Below are 20,074 nucleotides of genomic sequence, written 5' to 3' on the forward strand. Positions count from 1 at the left end.
TGTTTGATTTTAAATCGAATCGATCGAGCGATCTTGCTCGTCACGAACTGACACACACAGCAGAGAAACCTTATTCTTGCAGTTTGTGTGATTATAAATCGTATCGATTGAGCGATCTTGTTTCTCATAAACGGACACACACCGGGGAGAAACCTTATTCTTGCAGTTTGTGTGATTTTAAATCGTATCGATCGGGCGATCTTGCTCGTCACAAACGGACACACACCGGGAAGAAACTTTATTCTTGCAGTTTGTGTGATTATAAATCGTATCAATCGGGCGATCTTGCTCGTCACAAACTGACACACACCGGGGAGAAACCTTATTCTTGCAGTTTGTGTGATTATAAATCAAATCGATTGAGCAATCTTGTTTCTCACAAACGGACACACACCGGGAAGAAACTTTATTCTTGCAGTTTGTGTGATTATAAATCGTATCAATCGAGCACTCTTGCTCGTCACAAACGGACACACACCGGGGAGAAACCTTATTCTTGCAGTTTGTGTGATTATAAATCAAATCAATCGGGTAATCTTGCTAAACACAAACTGACACACAAGGAATTCAGGATTCAGGAACAAGAACTTTGCTAGTTAATACATTAACACATTATATATATATATAATTATAATATATACGTATTATGTTTGATAAATTTACTGGACAGAATTTTGATAACTTCCTAAATCTTGTCGGTTATCCCAGAAAATATATTTGAACGATATTGCAAACTTTAGATTGTACTCCGTTTTTTGGTTAATTGCTAACTAAAATTTGTGGCTAGATCGGCTAGATTATAATATATTTTATTTAATAATTTGATGATTGAGTTGTTACAAATTATAATGGGGGGGGGGGGGGGTGTCACGTCCGTCTATGTCCGCTTGTCTCATAGAATCCAAAAAGGACAGGACATAGGCGGACATAGGCGGACATAGACGGACATAGGCGGACATTGGCGGACATTGACGGACATAGGCGGACATAGGCGGACATTAATGGACACCTAAATTGCTAAATAAAATGTTCAATTTTTGCTGTTATAGGGGGATCATGTTTTTTGTCCGTTCGGTACCCTATATTTTCAAAACGGACAAAAAATAGAGCGGACAAAAATGGACAAAAAAGGGCAAAAATGGAAATAACATTTAGATGCTTCCTCCTCCTACTCTTCCTCCTCCTCCCCCTGGGTCTTCCTGATCTTCCTCAGTCCTCTTCCTCCTCCCCTCCTCAGTCCTCCTCCTACTCCTCCTCCTCGTCCTCAGTCCTCCTCATCAGTCCTCAACAGTCCTTCTCCTCCCCAGTCCTCCTCCTCCTCCTGAGTCCTCCTCCTGGGTCCTCCTCCTGGGTCCTCCTCCTCCTCTTCATCCTCCTCCTCTTCCTCCTCAGTCCTCAGTCCTCCTCCTCATCCTTCTCCTCAGTCCTCCATCCTCCTCCTCAGTCCTCCCCCAGTCCCCCTCCTCCTCCTCCTATTCAGTCCTCCTCCTCCTCCTCCTCCTTCTCAGTCCTCCTCACTCCTCAGTCCTCCTCCTCCTCCTGAGTCCTCCTCCTCCTCCTCCTCCTCTTCCCTCTCAGTCATCCTCCTCAGCCATCCTCCTCAGTGCAATTTCTTGCTGTTGCCAGAGGGTCTTTTTTTTGTCGAATTTAGTGTTTTTTTTCTGTCCGTTTCCGGGGGGATTTCAAGTTTAAAATATAATATAGATATTATAACTGTATACCTACTGCAAACTAGGTTTTATGTCATTTGAAGATGCATGCGAGTGGCTACATGCTGGAACAAAAACACAGCGCAAGGTATGTTCTAATTTTAGTTTTAAAACAACATTTATCTCATACCCAATTATAGTTTGAGTACTCCACCACCTTTTAGAACTGTTAATTTTTCCTTTACTTATGAGATGCAGTATAGCTCAAATAAGAAATATGGAAAACAATTAAATATTTCAGAAATGTAGTTGCCATCTAATTTGTATAAACATTAATCAATACACTTGATTTGGTACTACAATCCTAATGCCACTAACTCTCAGAAAGGTTTAGATGCGGTAACTAACCATGTAGCAGATCCGGAAATACAGAGAAAGATTGACAGTAAAACTGATCAGAATAACAAAAAACTCAACTGGACGAAGCTACTTGATTGGGTCCATGAAGCTATTATCCAAAATGTTGGCAAGCTTGGTCCCAACGACCATGTCAATAAGGCTAAAGGTTTTAAATTACCAGCTGAATTGTTAGATTAAAACTATAAATTTCAAAATTAATTAAAAGGGGATGATTTTAATCAGTTACATAAGTAAATCCTATTTAAAAGAATTTGGTTGACCAATCTAATCATCAATTATATATTAACGTCTTATTTTGCTATCTGTAGGTCTAACAAATGCATACTCCAACGTGTTACAATCTGCTGATGCTCGAGGTGAACGGATCAAGAGCAATCTAGTGATCTCATCCCATGTGATGGATGTAGTTATCAATAACAACAACTGCAGATTCTTAGGGAAGGACTACATCCGGATCATGTGCAAGTATATCCTCTCCTCGCCTCACCACTGTGCTAACATCGCCGCACCCAAATGGATGGGTATGTTTTTTCTTCTATGTAACACGTCAACTAACACTTTGTTCATTTGGGAGGAGGTAATTATTTATTCTTAATTGAATATAATATAACCTTATATAATAAGGTGTTTACCTCGTTACCTTCTGACCTCCAAGATAGATTAATGACGATTGAATGACAACTTAACCTATTAACTAATTAACTAATGACCGCTTAACTAGTATTTAAAACTCCCATTGTTCAGCCCTGCTGATGAGATTGTTTGAGGTTTGGACTTCTCACAAAGACCTTGTCCCTGCCCCCATCCTCGTCACCTGTATTTACCGAGTTGCGGCCAGCACCTCTGTCAAACACCACTTTCCTAAACCTGAGGTGTTTCTCTACTTCTCCGACTTCATAAGAATGGAATGGTAAGTGGGCCTACATATTATAATGAAAATGTTAAATTTCCTCCTAGTCCAACAAACATTTTTGTACCAAATACAAAAGTTTCTTCTGCCCTTAAAAATGTCAGGTCTTTTAAAAATTTCCTCTTTCTTTGGATAAACATTTCCTCCCAGTAAGAAGCTAGATTGTTCAATGGTCAAAATTACAGTCAAAACCGCCAAATTTCGGTCAAGGAGACAGCAGAAAAGCTTCTCTTACAAAATCTCACAAAATTTGTTCTTCTATTCTGATGATTTTCCGTTTATCCAAAGATCCAAGCTTCCTTTCGGGATCCAACTTTCAGTACCACAATTGTGTCTTGTGCCATCCTCAGTGACCTTGCTAGATGGTCATCCAAGAAAAATTCAGTCAAAACAGCGAAGGAAACGGCAGAAAAGCCCTATTTCAATGATCTGCATTCCAATCAGAACTTAAGAGAAAATAATTTGATATGAGAGTCGAAAAAGCTGCTGAAATTAAGAAGCCGAATAAATGATGTGGTGTATTTAACTCTTCCGGACGATATTTGTAACTCTCATAACTCCCACAAACTCAGGGGCCGGCACCACGAGAAGAGCAGCAGTTTCACTACATCCTGTGTAAACTTCGCCTCTCTCTACAACACCCAAATAACCAGATCTGGTGGCTCACCTCACGATATCCTGGAGCTAGGAGCCCTCATTATTCCCCTTATCTTGAGACCAAATCATGCGCTGCTGTACAGGTATTTCTAGGATTTTCTTTTTGTGTTGTGTGCTACGGTACAGCGTTTCATTTTTTGGAATTTATAGTGGTATGTTCTATTATAGATATCAGGTATATTTATCTAATTTTAATGTAATATTCCCGTTATCTTGCGACCAAATCATGCGCTGCTGTATAGGTATATCTATGGTTTTCTTTTTCTGAGGACGCCTTACCAAGTTACCAGTAGTTTACCATCTAATTCTAATGTAATATTATCCACAAATCATGCGCAGGGGGGTTAGAGGAGAGACTATGGAGTTTGTGAGTGGTGTTGTGGGTGTTTGGCAGAGTTTAGATCCCGAAGAGCGATCTGTTGATCTTCAAGAGGTATGTTTACTTGCTGATTTGTAGGAATAATTTATAGTTCAATTAGTTACAACTGGAAAATTCTCGCGGTAAACAAAAAGAGGTTCATATGATCCCAATCTTGAGTATTTGTAGCTTCTCAAATAACATTTCAAGCGTTTCGTATACCTAAATGATAAACATAAAATATCAAGAAACTCGTACTTACAGTTTTAATTTTCGTTTCAGATGATCCGACTATTACAAGATAGCCTTTTGTCTGACCTAGAAAACTCGTCTGTCAATTTAGTTTCCTCGAATACAAGGTGAAGTAAAACAGTAAAAGTTTTTATTTATTTGTTTGTAAGGTTTATTTTACCAGGCAAAAAATCCAAATTTCTATTAAGCTACAGTTCATGAATTTGGTCTTCTCTGAGGTATCATAGTATGCTTTTTAAAAGAAAACCCCGTATAGTGATGATAATAGGCAGTTACGATATTGTGATCTATTTTATACAGACCCTAATTATTAGTATTTAGTATGTGGTCGATTAATTATCTCGAATAAAACAGATTTCCCACCTCATTAACAACTAATTACTTCAGTTATTATATTAGTTTAAGTGAAAACAAATGTGGTGATTTAAACAAGTAAAGTGTTGCTGTCACGGTTACAAATACAATGCAAGAATAGAATGTTTAAATATTTAAATATTCAAATTTTAAATATTTTTATTTATGAGACAATTCAACAACCTCCCAAGGTAACCCAAAAATTGAATTGCAATCCCTTTCCCAATTTTGGAGTTGACCGCACTCCAGGACCATCAGCCAGATCAGATCCGCGGCAGTGGGACCCCCAGACACACATAGCTCAACTTGAGAGAATGTGTCTGTTCCAGAGAAACAGGTCGCTAACCAATCTCGACCTGCTTCTCCGGACATGACTAGAGTCATGGGGCTGGCACAAGGAGTCAACTACTCCCCCCACTGTGACCCCCCTTAAAGGGAGATCGTCTAAAATCGTCCTCAGTGGTGTAAAATCGTAGGGATGTGATAGTGACGCTCCTTAATATAAGGAATATCGTCTAAAATCATCATCTTTGGTTTAAAATCGTAGGGTCGCTGTAGTCCAATCTTCCTTAATATAAGGAACTGAACTACAGTCGACAGTGGTATAAAATCCTCATCCTTGGTGTAAATTGTGATGGTAGTCCACGATCCACTCAGCCACTGATGGGCAGTACAACGTCTCCAGAAAGAGCCGGTCGCACCATGAGAGGAGGCAAGCTGTTCTTCCTTTCCAGATCAGTCTGGCTTTCTTCGTCTTTTGTTAGGAGACCAAGCTCCAAATCAGGTTGGTCAGTCTGTGACCAGTTGTGGAACCTTTTCTTGCTTCGGGTTTTCATAAACATGAACTTCATGCTACTATCCAGGTGGTGCTGGAATTCACCGAACGTCCTTTCGGTGGCATTATCCAGCTGCTGGATCATCATTGTGCAGGTTCTAAGCCTGGTAGTGGCAGTCCTACTGTCTGCCTTCGTGGCCACCAATAAGTGGACAAAGAGTCCGAGTAGGCAGGACGTCAATATCAGAGTGAATATTGCCGCCACTAACATGGAGTCTTTGTCCAGTACCATATTAGTGTGTGAGTTGGATGATCAAAGTTGAGATCAAATTGCGAATCGAAGCGAATTCAAAGAGAGTTCTAACAGATTGGCTGCTGTACAGACGTGTTGCTAGGTTTTATAGATAAAAACTGCACGTGCGACACTATTTTCATCTGTGCTTGCCAAAAAATCAAAGTCGTGCGTGCAATTACCAATTTTACAGCTTGTCGCCTAGCGACGGATCTTCAAGGTATCAGGACGATTTTCTAAACTGCTGGAAACTGAAATATTTATCAAACTATATTCAAATTTTAAGTTTAACGCTCAATTTCTCCGCAGCATTGAAGGTATTTATTACAAGCTCTGCTCACGTGTAATGATATGCTGTAAAAACTTGGGATGTGATGAAACGTTGGAACCGTCCAGAAGGCGCAGAAAAGTCACATCTCTTCTGGATTTATTTCGAAGACTTCATTCTTTGCCTGACATTATCAAAACTTCAATGTGAGTTGTGTTGTGTATGCGACAGTCAATGTTGCTATGAAACTTTTCTTGGCGGGAATAAGGACGGTCGCTCTTTTTAAACATATTTACTGTAGGACGCAAAAACAATTGTCTGGAGAATAGATCAAATCGTAAGCACTTTCGCGAAAGCGCGCGCCTACCTTTCGGCATGGCTAGGCTGTCTGGATATTTACAATTTCCTCGGCTAAACATGCATTTATGCATTGGTATAACAATTAATACACCACTTTTTGTCATGCAGGACGATAACTCAATTGACTTGCTCACTAGTCTCAACCAAAGATTGTGAGGACGCAAGGGAACCTCTGTCATAACATCGATTTTCCTTTAGGTGTAGAATCGGCACATTACTGAATCAAGAAGAGTATTTTGAGAAGAGTGATTTGAAAAGTATAGTGTCAAACCTGTTGACGGCACTCAAAGAAACGAAATCAGATGCTAGCTTTGTCGATGCTTTACTAACCTTCTTGTTGGATATTTTAGAAGGTTCCCATTACCTATTTAGCACATGACACATTTTCTTGAATATTAAACATTTTTGATTAATCCTCATTCATTAATTATTTGTTTGATTTCTCAATATTACCTCTATTACCAGTGATAGATGTTCCTGATTTAAAGACTGAAGTGGTGTCCACGGTTCAGAGATCGTGTCTACTCTCGCACGAGTATCTCGCACTGAAGATACTGTATTCTATAACAACACCTCCAGATATCCTTACCTTCAAGAAACCGTCTTGGTAAATTTAATTAATTGATAATTTATTTAGTCGATAATTAATCAATTGATAATTTAGTCTTTGAGAAATTTTTGGAGTTTTTAGCGGTTTCACGAAATTCTTAGCTGATTCATCCTTAATCTTTGCCACTCCTGACAATTACGACATTTCATGACTACAGGTCAAATGTTGACTCCATTGGAGCTAATCTTGATACAGTGAGTGTCTCCGATAAGAAACTAGTGAATTGGTTGCTGAGAGGATACTGGACAGAAAGTACTTTCTACGTCTTCAAGATCGCTCTTTCTGATTGGAAGTTAGTTTTCTTATACTTTTTACTAGGAGCTATCCAAGTTTTTCTATCTGTTAAAAAACAGTTGTAAGCACTAAACTGTGTCCAAGATTTGACATATCTCAACTTCATTTTCTTAATACTTCTGCAGAGGGAGCACTCCAGCTAAAATAGGACATATTCTGGCTAATATCGTGACAAATCAAAAGAAAAGTCCTCGTAACGACCCGACCTTTCTTCTGGAGACTGGCTGTGAAGATAATCAAGTTTGCAACCATTACGGTGAAATGCAGTTCAAATCAGAGAATATCCCCGTCAAGGAATTGGCAAAAAATATAGGTTGCTATTTTAAAGATTTTAAAAGTATGTTTAGCAATTTAAACATTTTAAAGATTTTTCCTTACACTACCGATATTTTTGTATTTCTTAATGCATGATAAGTAACGCTACACTACCAGAAGGAGCGACAGTATGCATTAGCAATTTACTATTTCAGGATCAACTCCCCGCAAACTAACCGTTAACCAGGATTTAATGGACGAAATTAAGAGTATCATCCTGGAAATATGTATGAAAGTATCGACTGAGAGTCAGAGCGATTTGTTACTGATGTACGCTACTGTCATACAATCTATGTTCACAAATCTGAAGAGAAGTGGATTGAGCGAAAATGTGATATCCTGCTTGCACCAACAGTTCGATTTTATCATCGTGGTAAATACAAATCGTGTAGTTATGTTTATCAAACTTTTCTTTAGATTCAACTCTTTATTCTATATAGAAATCAGTGACCCAACAGGTCATTCTTATGAGTTAAAACACCAATTTTAAACATGATGTTGTCTGTTCCTTATGCAGCCAAACAATTTTCATCGACTTATTTTATCATAGTCAACAAATAATAACAAACCTATTCTCCAACTCAATAGTTTTTTTTGCTAGATAAGAACCAGCAAGCCCACAACTAACTCTTATAGCTTTACTTATAGCTTTACTTATGATATGACCACTTATTTCAGTACCTGAAGAATCTTCCGATGACGTCAGACCTACACCCATTGCTCCTTGAATTAGCCAAAGTAGCTTATATCGGCCTACCACTGTCTTGGATGAGATACCTTTTATCTGCTTTGGAAGGTTGGTAATTGAATGATGAGTATAAGTTTTATCATAAAAGTAGTGTTATTAAAATTGAATTTATTATCATCATATTGGGTTGATGATCTCTTTAGAATAGTAAATCATCATAATATTATCATATTATTATCTAACTACACTAACATCGATTTAAATACCCGATGACTTTGACGGTCGATTTGAGTAAATAAAACAACCGCAGGAAGTGAACCAGTAAGCAGTGAGACAGATTCAGAGGAGCTGATAGTATCCAGTTCGTTGTGGGGCGGAAAAGAGAACACATTTACCTCTGGAAACATTTCCAGCACTTTCATGTCCACCACTGTACCCACCACTCAGGTAGAACTTCTTACCGTCTCTTTTTCTCAACAACTTATCCGAAATGGTTTTGACACTTTTAACCTTGTGTCTTGATAAATTAGAGTGCAGTTAGATAATTAAGAATCTGATGTTTGCTAGTTTATGGGAGCGGACGAAGGACAGTTTGCGGAGGGAAATCTAGTTGATGCTAGCACTGAGAGGAGAAAACAGATCGTGGATATTCTGGTCACGTGGCACGAGTCTACCCCTGGAACGTCTCTTGAAATTCTCGAATCCCTCAAGGTACATGCTGGTATTATTATACATTATACATTATATATCATTATGTATAGTAAGAGGTTGATGAGTGTCAGCTTCTATTTTTAGACTTATTCTGTGATAAGAATTGTATGCTCCCTGCTATCTAGACTCTAGAGGCTACTCGAATAGCATTTATATCAGCTCTAAAAAATTATTAATGAATAATTTTCAGACGCTGTGTCAAGATCATCTGGAAGTCAGATCCTGGACTCCTTGTCTGCTGCATATCTTGAGACAACTCTGCCATCTCTCTCCGATTCTCCCGCTCAGATTTGTGGAAATTATCCCTGAAATTGCAAGGTTAGTGCCTCGTGTCACTCTCATTCTCAGATAATACTGTAAGAACTATTCTATACTTCTTTTATTGAGGACTGAATCTTTGCCATGGGTATTACTGTATTATTAGGTGCATTAAACACGGGTAAGATATGTAGTATGAAATCATCCAATCGTATAAAAGTTTCTAATTTTGGGTTAACAGATGAACCAATCTGCAGGTTATTGCTAGTAGCGAACTTTAAAGACGAGACAAAGTGTTGCGAAGTGTTGCAGAGTGTCGCGGTGTTGTTACCACACGTCACCTCCGAGACTCATAGTATAGTTGTTAGGGACATTGTACAAAATATCGTCCTCAATTTCTGGTGAGAACTCCGAATCTACTTTCCCTACTTTCGTCACACATCAATATCACATTTCTTTAATCCTCGTTACCCTTTCATTCGCTAAATCCTCTTTACGCTCCACCTTGACTTGCTTAGACTCTAAGATATGATTTAAAGTTGGCGGTCGCTACAGTGTCGTTACACCTCTCCGTTTTCTAACCCGTTATCCCAGGCAGTTCTATGAACAGGGTAAGATGTCGCCCTTGTGTCGGATACCCTTCCTAAAGTGTATTAACCACCTCGCCTCCCCTCGTTTACTGGCTGCTGTGGGAGAGCATCTCAAACCTGGGGACATCCTCGTAGCTATGGCTCAAGACGAGGTACTCACTTAGTTCACGTTATCGATCATTTTGATTTTGAGCATTTAAATCGTCATATTCTCCGGAATGTTATTGATCTTGAACTGTGTATTTCAGCCCAAACTAAAGTACAGGATGTTATAAAATGGTATTATAAACAGAACGTTAGACAAGTCAATCTGACTGTTTCAGGTGCCGGTGGTAAGACTACACGTGGTGAAGATAGTTGAAACCCTCCTCTCAACATCATCCCCGGATCGCCAGCTGGAGATGTTCAACATGTTCAGTGCTGTGTTCGATATGAAGTGTCAGGTGAGTGTTCAACATGTTCAGTGCTGTGTTCGATATGAAGTGTCAGGTGAGTGTTCAACATGTTCAGTGCTGTGTTCGATATGAAGTGTCAGGTGAGTGTTCAACATGTTCAGTGCTGTGTTCGATATGAAGTGTCAGGTGAGTGTTCAACATGTTCAGTGCTGTGTTCGATATGAAGTGTCAGGTGAGTGTTCAACATGTTCAGTGCTGTGTTCGATATGAAGTGTCAGGTGAGTGTTCAACATGTTCAGTGCTGTGTTCGATATGAAGTGTCAGGTGAGTGTTCAACATGTTCAGTGCTTGTTGGATATGAAGTGTCAGGTGAGTGTTCAACATGTTCAGTGCTGTGTTCGATATGAAGTGTCAGGTGAGTGTTCAACATGTTCAGTGCTGTGTTCGATATGAAGTGTCAGGTGAGTGTTCAACATGTTCAGTGCTGTGTTCGATATGAAGTGTCAGGTGAGTGTTCAACATGTTCAGTGCTTGTTGGATATGAAGTGTCAGGTGAGTGTTCAACATGTTCAGTGCTGTGTTCGATATGAAGTGTCAGGTGAGTGTTCAACATGTTCAGTGCTGTGTTCGATATGAAGTGTCAGGTGAGTGTTCAACATGTTCAGTGCTGTGTTCGATATGAAGTGTCAGGTGAGTGTTCAACATGTTCAGTGCTGTGTTCGATATGAAGTGTCAGGTGAGTGTTCAACATGTTCAGTGCTGTGTTCGATATGAAGTGTCAGGTGAGTGTTCAACATGTTCAGTGCTGTGTTCGATATGAAGTGTCAGGTGAGTGTTCAACATGTTCAGTGCTGTGTTCGATATGAAGTGTTAGGTGAGTGTTCAACATGTTCAGTGCTTGTTGGATATGAAGTGTCAGGTGAGTGTTCAACATGTTCAGTGCTGTGTTGGATATGAAGTGTCAGGTGAGTGTTCAACATGTTCAGTGCTGTGTTCGATATGAAGTGTCAGGTGAGTGTTCAACATGTTCAGTGCTGTGTTCGATATGAAGTGTCAGGTGAGTGTTCAACATGTTCAGTGCTGTGTTCGATATGAAGTGTCAGGTGAGTGTTCAACATGTTCAGTGCTGTGTTTGATATGAAGTGTCAGGTGAGTGTTCAACATGTTCAGTGCTGTGTTCGATATGAAGTGTCAGGTGAGTGTTCAACATGTTCAGTGCTGTGTTCGATATGAAGTGTCAGGTGAGTGTTCAACATGTTCAGTGCTTGTTCGATATGAAGTGTCAGGTGAGTGTTCAACATGTTCAGTGCTGTGTTGGATATGAAGTGTCAGGTGAGTGTTCAACATGTTCAGTGCTGTGTTCGATATGAAGTGTCAGGTGAGTGTTCAACATGTTCAGTGCTGTGTTCGATATGAAGTGTCAGGTGAGTGTTCAACATGTTCAGTGCTGTGTTCGATATGAAGTGTCAGGTGAGTGTTCAACATGTTCAGTGCTGTGTTCGATATGAAGTGTCAGGTGAGTGTTCAACATGTTCAGTGCTGTGTTTGATATGAAGTGTCAGGTGAGTGTTCAACATGTTCAGTGCTGTGTTCGATATGAAGTGTCAGGTGAGTGTTCAACATGTTCAGTGCTGTGTTCGATATGAAGTGTCAGGTGAGTGTTCAACATGTTCAGTGCTGTGTTCGATATGAAGTGTCAGGTGAGTGTTCAACATGTTCAGTGCTGTGTTCGATATGAAGTGTCAGGTGAGTGTTCAACATGTTCAGTGCTGTGTTCGATATGAAGTGTCAGGTGAGTGTTCAACATGTTCAGTGCTGTGTTTGATATGAAGTGTCAGGTGAGTGTTCAACATGTTCAGTGCTGTGTTCGATATGAAGTGTCAGCTGGAGATGTTCAACATGTTCAGTGCCGTGTTCGATATGAAGTGTCAGGTGAGTGTTCAACATGTTCAGTGCTGTGTTCGATATGAAGTGTCAGGTGAGTGTTCAACATGTTCAGTGCTGTGTTTGATATGAAGTGTCAGGTGAGTGTTCAACATGTTCAGTGCCGTGTTCGATATGAAGTGTCAGCTGGAGATGTTCAACATGTTCAGTGCTGTGTTAGATATGAAGTGTCAGGTGAGTGTTCAACATGTTCAGTGCTGTGTTCGATATGAAGTGTGAGGTGAGTGTTCAACATGTTCAGTGCTGTGTTCGATATGAAGTGTCAGGTGAGTGTTCAACATTTTCAGTGCTGTGTTCGATATGAAGTGTGAGGTGAGTGTTCAACATGTTCAGTGCTGTGTTCGATATGAAGTGTCAGGTGAGTGTTCAACATGTTCAGTGCTGTGTTAGATATGAAGTGTCAGGTGAGTGTTCAACATGTTCAGTGCTGTGTTCGATATGAAGTGTCAGGTGAGTGTTCAACATGTTCAGTGCTGTGTTCGATATGAAGTGTCAGGTGAGTGTTCAACATGTTCAGTGCTGTGTTCGATATGAAGTGTCAGGTGAGTGTTCAACATGTTCAGTGCTGTGTTCGATATGAAGTGTCAGGTGAGTGTTCAACATGTTCAGTGCTGTGTTCGATATGAAGTGTCAGGTGAGTGTTCAACATGTTCAGTGCTGTGTTCGATATGAAGTGTCAGGTGAGTGTTCAACATGTTCAGTGCTGTGTTCGATATGAAGTGTCAGGTGAGTGTTCAACATGTTCAGTGCTGTGTTCGATATGAAGTGTCAGGTGAGTGTTCAACATGTTCAGTGCTGTGTTCGATATGAAGTGTCAGGTGAGTGTTCAACATGTTCAGTGCTGTGTTCGATATGAAGTGTCAGGTGAGTGTTCAACATGTTCAGTGCTGTGTTCGATATGAAGTGTCAGGTGAGTGTTCAACATGTTCAGTGCTTGTTCGATATGAAGTGTCAGGTGAGTGTTCAACATGTTCAGTGCTGTGTTTCGATATGAAGTGTCAGGTGAGTGTTCAACATGTTCAGTGCTGTGTTCGATATGAAGTGTCAGGTGAGTGTTCAACATGTTCAGTGCTGTGTTCGATATGAAGTGTCAGGTGAGTGTTCAACATGTTCAGTGCTGTGTTCGATATGAAGTGTCAGGTGAGTGTTCAACATGTTCAGTGCTGTGTTCGATATGAAGTGTCAGGTGAGTGTTCAACATGTTCAGTGCTGTGTTCGATATGAAGTGTCAGGTGAGTGTTCAACATGTTCAGTGCTGTGTTCGATATGAAGTGTCAGGTGAGTGTTCAACATGTTCAGTGCTGTGTTCGATATGAAGTGTCAGGTGAGTGTTCAACATGTTCAGTGCTGTGTTCGATATGAAGTGTCAGGTGAGTGTTCAACATGTTCAGTGCTGTGTTCGATATGAAGTGTCAGGTGAGTGTTCAACATGTTCAGTGCTGTGTTCGATATGAAGTGTCAGGTGAGTGTTCAACATGTTCAGTGCTTGTTGGATATGAAGTGTCAGGTGAGTGTTCAACATGTTCAGTGCTGTGTTTGATATGAAGTGTCAGGTGAGTGTTCAACATGTTCAGTGCTGTGTTCGATATGAAGTGTCAGGTGAGTGTTCAACATGTTCAGTGCTGTGTTCGATATGAAGTGTTAGGTGAGTGTTCAACATGTTCAGTGCTTGTTGGATATGAAGTGTCAGGTGAGTGTTCAACATGTTCAGTGCTGTGTTCGATATGAAGTGTCAGGTGAGTGTTCAACATGTTCAGTGCTGTGTTTGATATGAAGTGTCAGCTGGAGATGTTCAACATGTTCAGTGCTGTGTTCGATATGAAGTGTCAGGTGAGTGTTCAACATGTTCAGTGCTGTGTTCGATATGAAGTGTCAGGTGAGTGTTCAACATGTTCAGTGCTGTGTTCGATATGAAGTGTCAGGTGAGTGTTCAACATGTTCAGTGCTGTGTTCGATATGAAGTGTCAGGTGAGTGTTCAACATGTTCAGTGCTGTGTTCGATATGAAGTGTTAGGTGAGTGTTCAACATGTTCAGTGCTGTGTTCGATATGAAGTGTCAGGTGAGTGTTCAACATGTTCAGTGCTGTGTTTGATATGAAGTGTCAGGTGAGTGTTCAACATGTTCAGTGCTGTGTTGGATATGAAGTGTCAGGTGAGTGTTCAACATGTTCAGTGCTGTGTTCGATATGAAGTGTCAGGTGAGTGTTCAACATGTTCAGTGCTGTGTTCGATATGAAGTGTCAGGTGAGTGTTCAACATGTTCAGTGCTGTGTTCGATATGAAGTGTCAGGTGAGTGTTCAACATGTTCAGTGCTGTGTTCGATATGAAGTGTCAGGTGAGTGTTCAACATGTTCAGTGCTTGTTGGATATGAAGTGTCAGGTGAGTGTTCAACATGTTCAGTGCTGTGTTCGATATGAAGTGTCAGGTGAGTGTTCAACATGTTCAGTGCTGTGTTCGATATGAAGTGTCAGGTGAGTGTTCAACATGTTCAGTGCTGTGTTTGATATGAAGTGTCAGGTGAGTGTTCAACATGTTCAGTGCTTGTTGGATATGAAGTGTCAGGTGAGTGTTCAACATGTTCAGTGCTGTGTTCGATATGAAGTGTCAGGTGAGTGTTCAACATGTTCAGTGCTTGTTGGATATGAAGTGTCAGGTGAGTGTTCAACATGTTCAGTGCTGTGTTTGATATGAAGTGTCAGGTGAGTGTTCAACATGTTCAGTGCTGTGTTTGATATGAAGTGTCAGGTGAGTTTTACCTGATAATTTAATCATTATACGCGTTTAATTATCAGTTATCATGGTAACTAAGTTTCTTATGACTAAAAGAATAGAAGGCCAAAATTATTGTATTTATACAGGTGTTTTTTTAATAAAATAAAAACCGCTCTAAACAGGAAGATAAAAGTACGGACCTGTCCTCACCCCTCCGGACCTACCTCCTCTTCCTAAAATCCTGTCTCGTAACCACATCTACCCTGATCCTCCCTGCTCTTAACAAACTGGTTCAGCTCGCTGCTCACGCCCCTTCAGTCACCGCTAAGGTTACTTCGTGGTTTAATTTATTGTTTTATCTAGATAGTTGTTTGAATGACCGATCATTGGAGATAAGTTACCCCATCAATTCTAAAGAATCAATAGATATAACCTAAGGATTGACGTCCTCTTACCTCCGCAGGCAGTTGAGAATATCTCCGATATCCTGGAGTACACCTCACCACGTGCACTGTTTACCACATTCAGCGAGCGGGTCTTGTTGTCTTGGTTACGTGATAAGAACGAGCTCCGCCATTTCCCCACTGCTACATTCAGTTACTCTTCCTTGTTCGAATTTTACAGGTAAAAGAGAAACTGCTGACCTTTATAGGTTATAACAATACGTTTATAATGCGCTGTAACCAATAATGTGTGATAAAATCAACCAAAACGTAAATAAAATTAATGTTTAGACTATACTTTCTTCAGAGAACAGTGTGGCGTTATAAGTCTGGCTCTACTTCTAGAAGGCGAATATACTCAGCTATCCCAAGTATTTGAAATACTTGGCACACCGCCAGAAGATGCTCTGCAGAGCATTTGCCCGCTGCTCCTTGGGGGAATTCTCCCGATGAACAATTCAGAAGATGTGAAATACAGGGAAACATTCCCGAAGATCTTTGAATACCTTAACTCTGCTCTGAGCGACCCGAAAATAGTAAAAGACTGTCTGAAGAATAACATAGACCTGGTTGTTACGGAGATGTTACTCAGAATTTCTGATCCTATGGAAGGACGGTATTCAAAGTATTCCAGGTATTTTGCTCGTTTCCAATATACTAAGATCATCAGGGGACCGGTGGCGGACAGAAAGGTGGAGCTTTACGCATTGCCCACCACCTGTTGTGCTTAACATAACCATCATAAATCTACAACTCGGTCATTAGCTGTGAATTATTCATTATAATAATATTAAACATAATAATATATATAAAACTCAATGGTACCCTTGTGACCTCAGGTCTGACTCAGTGTTGGTGAAAAACCCGCCTACTCTTCTAAGCTGGTGTCTCAATGTTTAGAGACTATCAGAGCGCAGATGAAGGACACTAAAAAACCTGGGATCTTCAAACTTTTAGCTATGTCAAATGTACAGTAAGACTTTGCTGTCAAAAATACAATATTTAGTACTAGGTTTCTTTGCCTCAAGACGCTTTTCCACGAATATTTTTCTTCTATTAAATATGAAATAGCAGCAAAATATTACCTGTTACAGGGTGGAGTACACGGAGTTTTGTTGAACCTCTACGAGAAGTATTACGAAGCTAAGAATAATCCCATCAGGAGACACTATCTCACATCCTACCAGGTACACAATACTAAATACATATAATAAAACTAAATATACTAAATTAGCTTGATCACTGCGCAGAAATAATGTATCAGATTTTCTTATGTTATGATATTTCTGCGCGGGCTTTCCCAAATCTCTCAAAAGTTGACTCCTTCTCACAAGAGCTTATATTAACAATAAATCTCACCCCATCAGTTTCTTCTTGACATGGTCCTGAAAGACCCCAACAACTGCAGCAGTATATCGGGGGAATGGCGTCACCTGGTGACCAGCATCGTCACCACCGTCACCCTGGTCCTCTCCAGACATCACCCAGGTAATAACCACAGTCACCCTGATCATCTCCAGACATCACCCAGGTAATAACCACCGTCACCCTGATCCTCTCCAGACATCACCCAGGTAATAACCACAGTCACCCTGATCATCTCCAGACATCACCCAGGTATTAACCACAGTCACCCTGGTCCTCTCCAGACATCACCCAGGTATTAACCACAGTCACCCTGGTCCTCTCCAGACATCACCCAGGTAATAACCACCCTCACCCTGGTCCTCTCCAGACATCACCCAGGTATTAACCACAGTCACCCTGGTCCTCTCCAGACATCACCCAGGTATTAACCACAGTCACCCTGGTCCTCTCCAGACATCACCCAGGTAATAACCACAGTCACCCTGGTCCTCTCCAGACATCACCCAGGTATTAACCACAGTCACCCTGGTCCTCTCCAGACATCACCCAGGTATTAACCACAGTCACCCTGGTCCTCTCCAGACATCACCCAGGTAATAACCACAGTCACCCTGGTCCTCTCCAGACATCACCCAGGTATTAACCACAGTCACCCTGGTCCTCTCCAGACATCACCCAGGTATTAACCACAGTCACCCTGGTCCTCTCCAGACATCACCCAGGTAATAACCACCGTCACCCTGGTCCTCTCCAGACATCACCCAGGTAATAACCACCGTCACCCTGGTCCTCTCCAGACATCACCCAGGTAATGATGGGTTAATATATAATACTGATATGAAGATTTGAAGCAGAGCACGCCGCACAGGGTAGTGTTTTGGTTTTGTTTCAAATAAATGGCATTTAATTGTGGATAATAATTTAAGAAACTTATTTCTGTCACTTGATGCTGTAACATTAACGGCAACCAGCAACAATTTTATTTGAACTTTTCATTTAGAATTAAAACAAGTCTTTCGTATTATGGAGCCAGGGTGTGGACTGGCTACACCCTGGTGAAAGCACTTCTATCCCATTAATAATACTCAATAAATGTGTAGTGCTGTAATAAGTTTAAATCTAATTATGCTGTAAATTGTTTACATCTTTGTATCTGTAATAAGTTCAAAACTAATTATGTTGGAAATTGTTTACATCTTTGTATCTCATCAGGAGGTCCACTACCAGACGGAACTATCATTACCCAATCCTTTGACATGTTATCATCTCTCTTCTCTCTACCTAACGTGTACAACCTCCTCGGTAACTCAGTAACACCCCTCTTGAGAACACTCTCTGTCATGACGTCACCAATTGAGGATATGACGTCATCAGATGGTTTTGTGACGTCATCACAGAGTGAGACGGTAAGACAGGTTGAAAAGGTGCTGAGGTTACTGTTGAAAGATTGCCAGTCTCCTGAGTTTTTACCGATAGTTCAGTTCAACGACTTGGAGTTGGACGACAGATATAAGAGCTGTACCCGTCTGCCACTTAGTTCCAAGGTAATTAGGTAATTAGTTGTAATTAGGTAATTAATCAAGATAACGTCATTTGGCAATCGCTCATCATGGTAATAGCTTGAATCAATATGTTTGACCCATTTCCGCCACAGGATCTGTTGAGAACCGTCCGAAGTGTAGAAGGAGCCTACTGGTACCTTTCCAGCAAGAAGTCATCCTTCAACATGACGTCATCCTTCAACATGACGTCATCAAACAACATGACGTCATCAAACGAGTCCACGACATCATGCGAGGAGGATCTCATGATACAGAACACGGCGATACACACCCTCCTTCGATCAGATGATAACGAAGCGAGACTCCTTCTGGGAACTCTGGATCATATCTCCGATCTTGATATCAGCTTGATCAACACCATTGATGATCCAAGTGAGTAAAGTTTTATTTCTGTTAATGATACTGATGTAAGAATATCTCCAATATAATAATTTTGGATTTCGAATTTTACATTAAGTATCGCACTGTATGTACTGAGTGGCATTATTTTCTCTGCTACCCTTGACATCAATACCTCAACTTGTAGATATTAGAGACTGGGGAGAAGTAGATACTGACGAGATACAGTATTGTGGGATCGCTACTGACGCTGTCAGGCCTTACTTAATCGACTCTGAGTAAGATCAAGAAGATTCTAGTCACTTAACTTTTACACTAACCTTTACACTAACTTGTTAACCAACTTCTTTACATGCCTTTTAACTGGAGTCATGTCTAGACATAATCTCAGCTTATGTCTAGAGTTTTAGGAGATTTTAGAAGTTTTAACATTTCAGCCCATTAATCCGCCGTACAGCGTACCGTGTGGCTAACAACATTTTGAGGAGCGGGACTGGTAAATCTTTTGTTAAATCCTGCTTCAACTCGGAGCAGTCCATTGACAATATTATCCCCTTTGCTATGATCGGTAGCCCTGTAAGTACACGCCAGATTGGGGGGGGGGGGGGGTTCACGCCAGATTAACATGACGGCTTAAATTTCGTTTGAAAAATATTTTTCTCTGTTTTCATCTTCGTTATTCGACGAACTTTGATCATGTTAATGAAACGTTAATGATAAATAGTAAATTTGTCATAATTAATAAATAGAATATAGAGATAATAAATGTTTTGAATTGCTTGCTAAGTTGGATGCATTTCAGGAGAAAGCACCCCCACGTGCTACCCTGAACTCTACAGTGAAATTGAGCCATCCTAGTTTGCTCACCATGTGCTCCTGTGATGTGCTCAGATATCTGCTGCCTCTCGCTACACTTAGGGTAATTAATGCAATAAACTGAATACAATTATTTAGCATATAATGGGGGGGGGGGGGGGGGGGGGGGGGGGGTTGACTGATGGAATTTTTTTGCCAATTTAACTTCAGTAAGGTACTTGGAAATCTTTTGGGGTAAGTTTAAGTACTTTAAGATACTTTATCGGTTTATCAACAATTTCATCTAATTTACATAACAGCTTGATTATTGTATCATCAAATTCCGGGACACCTATTTATAGTGATTTAGATCTTAAAAAGTTAAGAGCGTGTTTTTAACTCAGATAACTGGGTATATTGCTGAAAACACTGCTTACCGTGGTAGTTACTGGGTTATATAGTTATATAGTTATATTTGCTTATATTTTATTGGCTTATATTGGCGTTGGTATGTAGTCTTTTTCCAATACATACTTACATAGGGCTGCACTTCTTGCTGTATTCAGCTTTCTCTAATTTTTTGTCGTCACGAGAGGTTACGAAATTTGTTTTTAAATGAAAGTGTTTATCTTACATTAACAAAATATTACAGTCTGATAAGATACAAATTTTAGACTTAATATGTCTCATATAACACGATAAGTTAATTTTTTAATCTAGAAAATCAAACTTTTAAAGAAAACTTTGCGATCA

The 20,074-nt window shown here is 40.3% G+C and overlaps 2 protein-coding genes across 2 annotated transcripts in view; both read left to right on the forward strand.

Moving 5' to 3' along the window:
* Positions 1 to 1,739: 1,739 nt before the first annotated feature.
* On the forward strand, positions 1,740 to 16,180 carry LOC134812362 (uncharacterized). Its single transcript, XM_063819753.1, has 24 exons — positions 1,740 to 1,797; positions 2,034 to 2,214; positions 2,378 to 2,590; positions 2,814 to 2,979; positions 3,552 to 3,719; positions 3,976 to 4,069; positions 4,277 to 4,353; positions 5,977 to 6,141; positions 6,494 to 6,648; positions 6,761 to 6,902; positions 7,063 to 7,197; positions 7,325 to 7,512; positions 7,670 to 7,887; positions 8,193 to 8,310; positions 8,513 to 8,649; positions 8,770 to 8,913; positions 9,104 to 9,231; positions 9,429 to 9,572; positions 9,766 to 9,913; positions 10,085 to 10,204; positions 14,997 to 15,143; positions 15,278 to 15,438; positions 15,565 to 15,891; positions 16,097 to 16,180. Exons 1-24 carry the CDS (start codon positions 1,741 to 1,743, stop codon positions 16,155 to 16,157), a joined length of 3,594 nt encoding a protein of 1,197 aa, XP_063675823.1. The 5' UTR covers position 1,740; the 3' UTR covers positions 16,158 to 16,180.
* LOC134812361 (serine-protein kinase ATM-like) overlaps positions 16,122 to 20,074 on the forward strand; it is a 52,503-nt gene continuing 48,550 nt past the window's right edge. The window contains exons 1-8 of the mRNA XM_063819752.1: positions 16,122 to 16,225; positions 16,352 to 16,444; positions 16,625 to 16,745; positions 17,838 to 18,169; positions 18,280 to 18,559; positions 18,714 to 18,804; positions 18,964 to 19,102; positions 19,329 to 19,445. Of these exons, the coding sequence (XP_063675822.1) occupies positions 16,175 to 16,225; positions 16,352 to 16,444; positions 16,625 to 16,745; positions 17,838 to 18,169; positions 18,280 to 18,559; positions 18,714 to 18,804; positions 18,964 to 19,102; positions 19,329 to 19,445 (1,224 nt within the window). The 5' untranslated portion in view covers positions 16,122 to 16,174. The remainder of the gene's footprint in view (positions 16,226 to 16,351; positions 16,445 to 16,624; positions 16,746 to 17,837; positions 18,170 to 18,279; positions 18,560 to 18,713; positions 18,805 to 18,963; positions 19,103 to 19,328; positions 19,446 to 20,074) is intronic.

Source organism: Bolinopsis microptera, chromosome 3 (genome assembly GCF_026151205.1).
Source record: "Bolinopsis microptera isolate Bmic1 chromosome 3, MBARI_Bmic_1.0, whole genome shotgun sequence".
Lineage (NCBI taxonomy): Eukaryota > Metazoa > Ctenophora > Tentaculata > Lobata > Bolinopsidae > Bolinopsis > Bolinopsis microptera.

Coding starts and splice junctions, on each gene's coding strand:
- LOC134812362 (XM_063819753.1), top strand. CDS start 1,741: ATGTCATTTGAAGATGCATGCGAGTGGCTACATGCTGGAACAAAAACA. Junction 2,215..2,377: donor CCATGTCAATAAGGCTAAAG/GTTTTAAATTAC, acceptor TGCTATCTGTAG/GTCTAACAAATGCATACTCC. Junction 15,439..15,564: donor TCCTTGTTCGAATTTTACAG/GTAAAAGAGAAA, acceptor TACTTTCTTCAG/AGAACAGTGTGGCGTTATAA.